Source organism: Chanodichthys erythropterus, chromosome 12 (genome assembly GCF_024489055.1).
Source record: "Chanodichthys erythropterus isolate Z2021 chromosome 12, ASM2448905v1, whole genome shotgun sequence".
NCBI classification, from domain to species: Eukaryota; Metazoa; Chordata; class Actinopteri; order Cypriniformes; family Xenocyprididae; genus Chanodichthys; species Chanodichthys erythropterus.
Genome location: NC_090232.1, coordinates 44,773,687 through 44,781,893, shown reverse-complemented (window position 1 = coordinate 44,781,893; position 8,207 = coordinate 44,773,687). Strand labels below are relative to the sequence as shown.

The 8,207-nt window shown below is 36.9% G+C and overlaps 1 protein-coding gene across 2 annotated transcripts in view; it reads left to right on the top strand.

Annotated features, from left to right (window-relative positions):
- The first annotated feature begins 234 nt into the window (after positions 1 to 234).
- The window catches only part of pkd1a (polycystic kidney disease 1a), a 102,094-nt gene continuing 94,121 nt past the window's right edge, over positions 235 to 8,207 (top strand). For both annotated transcript variants that reach the window (XM_067403141.1, XM_067403140.1), the window contains exon 1: positions 235 to 654. In XM_067403141.1, coding sequence (XP_067259242.1) covers positions 386 to 654 — 269 coding nt within the window. In that variant the 5' untranslated portion in view covers positions 235 to 385. The remainder of the gene's footprint in view (positions 655 to 8,207) is intronic.

Below are 8,207 nucleotides of genomic sequence, written 5' to 3'. Positions count from 1 at the left end.
CACATGTGTGTGCACAGTAAAAAAAAGCAAACAAAGCCATCTAAAACATCAAGTTCTGGCAGTAGTTTGTGTTTTGGAGATGAAGCCTCATCCAGTGGAGAGCAGCGGCACTGCAGGATGGGAGAACGGGAGGAAGTTCTTCAGGAACTTCTGGCACAGCAGAATCCTGAGTTTTTCCCCTCCTCTGGAGAAGAAGTGAATCTAGTTCCGTTAACGGAGGAATAGAGGGGGGACGTCACCGAACTTGGGGGAAAACGAGATTTCCGAAGCTTTCTTGTTTCTACGCCGATACTCTTATGGAAAAACTGGGAAAAGAGTGAACTTTCCTCCCCGCGTCCCGAGGAAAACTTCACCAACAGAAGGGGCGATGAGATGCGAGTGAGCTATGCCTTGTAGAAATGGACAGATTGTGTTTAAGCGAAAACATGGCGTCTGTCTCCCAAAGTTTGGATTATTTTCCAGTCTGCTCTTTGCACTCTGCTGCCTCGAGGCGCTCTCGGGTGTCACGGCAGACGGGAGAGCATGTAGCCCGTGTCCGGGTAACTGCTCGTGCACGGCGGTGGGACCGCAAAACTCGTGCGTGGTTAATTGTTCCAACATCGGACTGGATCAGGCCCCCGCGGCGTCCGACCTACCGACCGACACGCACACTCTGTAAGTGACCGTCGCTGCTGAAATGCCCCGGGCGGGTTTGTGGGTGATGCGGGTGTTTGTTGTGATCTGACTGAACTGACGGGTGGAGAATGTTGGCTGATGTTGCTGTAATACTTAATACTACCACTGTTTATCTGTCAATCATAACTGGGGATCTCTGGGATGGGGACAAGGAGGAATTTTTTGAAAGTCTGGTTTATGTGTGCAAAGCTCATAGAAGTAATAGTTTTGTATTCAGGTTGTTTTTTTGTTTTTTGTTTTTAAATTTTGTATTCTACATTCTAAATCTTCTGTTTAGATGTCAAGTGGTCTGGCCATCTAGTAAAAAAAATGCCTCAATACACTCTTAAAAGGTTAGTTCACCTAAAAATGAAAATAATGTAATTTATTACTTACCCTTGTGTCGTTCTACACCTGTAAGACATTCATTCATCCTCAGAACACGAATTAAGATATTGTTGATGAAATCCAATGTCTCAGTGAGGCCTCTATTGAGAGCAAAGCCATTGAAACTCTCAAGGTCCATAAAGCTACTAAAAACATATTTTAAACAGTTCATGTGAGTTCAGTGGTTGGTTCTATCTTAATATTATAAAGTGACAAGAATACTTTATGTGCGCCAAAAAATAACAAAACAACGACTTTTCAGCAATATTTAGTGATGGGTCGATTTCAAAACACTGATTCATGAAGCTTCTGAGGTTTATGAATCTTTTGTTTCGAATCATGATTCGGATCTCCTATCAAATGGCTAAACTGCTGAAATCACGTGACTTTGGCGATTCGTTTCGTAAAGCTCAGAAGCAGTGTTTTGAAATCGGCCCATCACTATATATTGTTGAAAAGTCATTATTTTGTTTTTTTGACACACAAACATTTGTGTTCGGAAGATGAACAAAGGTCTTACGGGTGTGGAACAACTTGAGGGTGAGAAATTAATGACATTATTTTCATTTTTGGGTGAACTAACCCTTTAAAATTAAAGGTTCTTTATTGGCATTGATTGTTCCATGGAGAACATTTAACATTAATGGAACCTTCCATTGTACAAAAGGTTCTTTATAGTGGAAGAAAAGGTTCTTTAGATTATTAAAACGTTCTTCACACTAAGAAAAATGTTTATTTTTTAGAACTGTTCAGTGAAAAGTTCTGTGGGAAACCAAAATGGTTCTCCTATGGGATCGCAGAGAAAACCCCATTTTGGAACCTTTATTTTTAATTTTATTGATACACAGTAATGATGAGGGTTATGTCACATGAAAATCACCTATTTTGTGTTTTTGTCACATGACAACAAAATGGCTTCCTGCATTAGGTTAACGCTGCACTGACCTTGAGTTGGCAAGCAAAAGTTTTTCAAATGTTAATATTTGTCATTAATTACTTACCCTCATGTCGTTCCACACCCGTAAGACCTTCGTTCATCTTCAGAAAACAAATGAAGATATTTTTGATAAAATCCGAAGGCTCAGTGAGGCCTGCATTGACAGCAAGATAATTAACACTTTGAATGCCCAGAAAGGTAGTAAAGACGTATTTAAAACAGTTCATGTGACTACAGTGGTTCAACCTTAATATTATAAAGTGACGAGAACTTTTTGTGCGCCAAAAAAACACTGTTCAAAAACAATGTTTTTCAACACAAAAACTGGCGATTTCAAAGCAACGCTTCATGATGCTTCGAAGCTTTACGAATCTTTTGTTTCGAATCAGTGGTTCGGAGTGTGTATCAAACTGCCAAAGTCACACCCCCCAGTGGTGAACCATTGAAATTTTGAAACAATTATGACATAACAAAGCCTTGTTTACTGAAATCAAGTGACTTTGGCATTTTGATACACAATCTGAACCACTGATTCAAAACAAAAGATTCGTAAAGCTTCGAAGCTTCATGAAGCAGTGTTTTAAAATCAGCCATTGTTTTTTTGCTGCACAAAAAGTATTCTCGTCATTGGTGACAGGTTGGTAAACATGTCACCAGAGTAGAGAAGAGATGTTGCTGCAAGGTCGCATATAAAAAATAAATATTGAATAAAAAGTCAATAATGATGACTTTAAGCCTGCAAAAAAAACATTAAAACAATTAATGCTTTTTACCAGTGCTGTCAAATTGATTAATCGGATCTAACATAAAAGTTTGTATATATGTATGTATAAATATTAATATAAATATTTAAAAACATTTAGATGTGATTAATCTTGATTAATCACGATTAATCAATTTAACAGCGCTACTTATTACTCATTACCCAACTCAACTCATATGGTATTGTATGTGATTTATCTCTGTATGTAAAAATTGCCAAAAAGTGATACTTAGTCTTTCTCTAAGTGGACAAAAAGACGTCTCAACCCAAGGGAAAGGTTGAGATAGCTACACAAGTGTATTTAACTCATAAACACAGGTTATGTAGCAGCAGATGCATCAAGAGTTCACGCACATGGAGTTGCGGTGCGTCGTGCAACAGCGTCCTTGCGTTGAGAACACTGTGTTCTTTACTCTTGTTTCTGTGGCGCTCGAGCTCGAGCATGTGTTATCCATTCACATAGGCTACAGATGTATGTGCAGAGAGATCTGATACTTTGAACTCTCTTTTTTTGGGGGGAGGGCATAAAGTTTAAGACTGAAATCTTTCATCAGGCAACCGTTGTAAAATTGGCAATAATAATAATAATAATAATAATAATAGGCTACATTTGTAGGGCTCTTGCATGTTTTTCTCCAGTGAAGAAGTCAATCTATGTATAAACACAAAGCGTAAAGTGTTTGCTACAGAAAAAGTTTATTGGATTTCCACTGTTATTGCCCATGAAAAAAAGATCCAGTTCATTGAACACGACTAATAGAAGGGCCAAATATAATGATACTGAAATGACGACATTGAAACAAGCATTTGTGCAAATGGACTTTTGTCTAGAAATCTTATAGTTGCTAAGATTTACAGTTTGACGGTACACACTGATGTCATTTATGAACAACAGGAGCTGCTTGTGAACATTTTTGCATTGTTTTTTTTTTTTTTTTTTTTTACAGTTTTAAGACTTCTCTGCTTGTTTTTGGTGGGTTAAGTTTCACCTAATAACATAAAGCAGCTGAAGTTTTAACCAAACTGGAGCTTCTCTGTCTAGAGGAAGCGAGAGATGCGGAATGAAGGATAAAGTCTTGAGTTTTTGAGGTGCTGATGTTTGTCTGATATTCAGATACGTTTCTGCTTCAAATATTTAAAGCACAGAATGTTTAGATGGACCACTTTCTGGCTGCGAGACTCAAGTTCACAGCTGCACTGAAATCTGGACGAAAGTGAGCGCAAATCGAACCTGCCTCACACATCTTATTTGCTTTCCACACTTTCAAAGCACAAACTTTCATATGAAGTTGTGTGATTGCATATTGGAAATCCATTTCAATTCGTTGGAGGCGCACCGAGCATCTCCACACTGCAGTTCACACTCAATGAGCCGTCTATAGTAAACTGCCAGACGCTTTGGGCTTGCTAAACTTTCTCTTTTGTTTCTCCTCATGCAATGATTCACTGATTTGCTCATGTTTAATAGGAACCATCATAGACTCAGTGACCACAGATGATCAGCGCTGATGTAATGTGCTTCATCTGCAGGAAAAGAGCTGTAGTCAGTGTGGCTATATTATGGTCTTTACTGGTTCGTACTGATCTGTATAGTGTCCTTCCCATAGTTTGCAGTGGTCTTTACTAGGGCTGGGTATTGACACAATTTTCATGATTCGATTCGATTACTATTCACATGCTTTCGATTTGATTCGATTACGATTTCGATTATTTTGGATGTAGTATTTCAGTTACAGTACATGGCAAATTTTCTAGAAGAAAAAAATCTCTCGACTAATGCTGTAAACTACTCATGGGAGTCAGCTGGTACTACTATAATAATATTGAAGGTTAAATGAACTTATTTATATATAAAACACTTAAATTACAATTAAATGATGTTTTTATTATAAATAAAGTTTAGAATTACATAATCATATTTCTACTCCAATTCATTTTTTTAAATATAAACATTTAAATCGCGGCTGTCATAACTGATTTATTCAAACATGCATTAAATACTGAAGAACATTAAAAAAAATATGAATATGTAACGGTGCATAGCTATATTTATCAGAATGTTGATTTATAGAGTTAAATTTCATATAAACTCATATTCAGTGAGTTTATGGTCACTGAATATGTTTTTCTGAGGTAAATGTGACATTACGTGACATTGTTTACAAGCTGTTTTATTGACGTCTTTCTGAAGTTGAAACACTGATTGAGCGATTACACGAGACATGATACGTATTTCAGTAAGTTGTACTGTATATTTTAACATACCTTCAGATGTTTATTCATGTTTATTTCACGCTGTAACTGGTATTAAAGCGGAGGAGAGGATGTTCACATGCGCTTCTCTTTAACTGAGGCGCTAAAGCGATCTGTCACGCCACATTAAACAGCGCCAAAACAGTAATTATTTTTTGAATCTCATAATAAGATGGACGGCATTTGAAATCTGAGACTTTGCTTCATATCAAAATTAACAAAGCACAAAGATTATTGTGATTTATTGGATGGGAGGTGCATATTCTGCTCATTCATCAACTGAAAACAGAGTAATCGATTCTTGGGATTTAAGAATCGATATCGGTTCGTAAAAATGAGAATCGATTAAAATTGAGAAATCGATATTTTGTACCCAGCCCTAGTCTTTACAGTTTTTTGCTGGTCTGCAGTGGTTTTTGTGTGTGTCCCTTTAAATGCAAATGAGCTGCTGATCCTGGCCACCTTTCCAGAAGAGGGCGGAGCTTTAACAGCTCGCGCTTCGGTTGCTCAACAACAACAAAACTGGAGAATCTCACGCAGCCAAAATGATGATGAACTGGACATTTCTGAATGGTTAGTGGATAAATTTATGTAGTTGCTGTGGAGTTGATTCAACTCATCGACTAGCATGTGCCGTCATGTTAATCTTTTGTGCAAATCCAGTGTTGAATTGACCCTTGTTTGTGAAGCAGTCTAGCATAAAATGGCGGCATGATGACGACACTCTACTACAACAACTCTTCTCTAAAGCAGCCCAACATGGCCTCACCCCCTTTGTTGCGTGTTCCCAGGGGCGGGGTTTATGTAAATTGAGGTTTATGTTCTCGGGGGCGGGGTTTATGTAAATTGAGGTTTGTGATGTCATTAACCCAGGAAGAAGTTTGTTGTAGTCTCTACCAGCCATTTGTTGTAGTTCTTAAAAGCAATTTCTATAAAAGAAAATATCTCCCTTTGCATTGAACTTTGAACGTCGTAACTTTGCAGATGTTGTTTATGCTCAAACAGCAACATTACACACTAACTAAAGTTAAAAAAGTGAAATCATAATCAAGGACCACTTTAAAGGTAGCATTTGGTTGATATACATTAAATTTCTATTTCTATTTAATCAATTAGTTAAATATAATATAATATAATATAAAAAAGGTGCATCCTCAGTTTTTTTCAGTGGTCTGTAATGGCCTTCATTGATCAATGTTACCTTTTTACCCAGGTTTGCGGTTTGCTCTTCTGTCTGAACTTGAAAATGGAGATATTACTGTGTGGAAAGGAGACATTAGACTGAGAAAAAGGACTGAATTCCTGCTCTCAGAAATGGTTCAATCACGCCAAGAAAAATCATGAGTTTCTGTCTGAGTGCATCTGTGTACGTGTTTTACAGGCTGGGATAAAACTCACTGACCATATGAGGTGGGAGGTTTATTTTGTTGCCATGACAGTCTCACATCATGACATCACCGTAAACAGAAGCACAGACACCCACAGTAATAAAGACGGGCAATATTTTACAGCACGTCTCTGACATTCGGAAATGGTTTAAATCTTTATTAGTTGAAAATAAGTGCGCAGGAAGTTCAATATCGACATTCACTGAAGTGTTAAACTTTGGGGTGAAAAATGAGCTATAGTGATGGTTGACTTTGAAAACACTACTTCTAATCATTAACTAAACCTTTTATTCCACATTTGTCATATTACAATCAGGTGGCACCTTTCCCTGTTTCAAAAACACATGATCTAGAGTTTGACTCCTGCATGCACCGAATCAGGTTGAAACGCCTTAGTTTTGACGAAAACCTCCAGGAAGGTTTGTGCCAGACACAGTTAGTTATGCAAGTCATTTGTAGCGTGGCTGTGGTTTATTTAGCAGAACATTGATTCATCAATAACTCGCTAGTGCTGGTGTGGTTGTTATATTTGGGAATGTTTTTGATCATCTCAGTATGCTTTTTCCTTCTCCTCCTGCTTCACTCCTGTATTTATCTATGGGTTCATTCCCATGCAAGTAAAAATAACTGCTCTCATACATTTCCCTGTACTCTCACATCTCTTTCCGCTGGCACTGAGAGCCTGAGGCAGTAAAGCGTCAAACCCTGGCAACACTGAAGTAAAAAACAGCAAGACGACTTTGCATGAGTTACTACACAATGGCCGAATGGAAGAATAATAACATGCTGCGAAGGCTTCGATAACCCTGAGCGCGTGTGTTTTCTGCACATGTGTTTATGTCCTTGATAAATTTGTCCCTGACTTGCATCGCATGTCTTTTTCCACTGGTTCAAGACTGGCTTTTCGTGTCTTTGCTGAAAGACCCCATGAAATGAAAACTAGACTTTTGTGGATTTTGGTCCATGTCTGTGAACCCCATTTCAACTGTTATGATGAGGTCTTTCTATGATTTTTTTTCTTGGACAAAGTACTAAAATATCGACCATAAATAATGTGGATTGGTGTAATTTATTGCTTAGTCAAGCCATTTTTGGACATTTAACTGAGAAAATATGTAACAGGATTGGCACAAAACATGTTCTGGGTCTTTTTTTTTCTTATAATGTAAGATATATTAAAAGACAAATTAAAACATTTTGACATGCATTTCTGTTGATAGAGCTTCACCAGCGACTGAAAATAGCTCAAATGCACAGGAAATTTGAACCAACCTGAAACTTAAAGTGTTTACACTAAATGAAGGTTCTTAATTGGCATTGATGGTTCCTTGAAGAACCTTTAACATCCACAGAATCTTTCAATTCCACAAAAGGTTCTTTATAGTGAAAAAGAGTTCTGGTTCTTTTAAGAAGAACCATTTTGGGTTCTTCTATGGCATAACTGAGAGAAAAAACAAACAAAAAAACAACCTTTTTGGAACCTTTAATTTTAAGAGAGTAGTATTATATGAGGGTAAGAAATTGATAACATTCTTGTCATATTTTAGTCTGTTTTGAAATATGTTCTTGAAATGCAAGTTATTGTGAATTTCAAGTTTCCTTACCTTTTTTAGTTATCTTTTTACATTGACTCAGTTTCAACTTGATAAATTTAGTTATGTGAACTTACAAAGTTTAGTTGGAATAACTTTATGAAAGTAAGGTGAAGTTACATTTTCAATACTAAAGATCATGTTCATTTCACCTATTTTGGCTTATTTTTTTAGTTCAGCGAAATAATTAAATTTATAATTTAATATATAATTAAAATATAATTTATAATTAT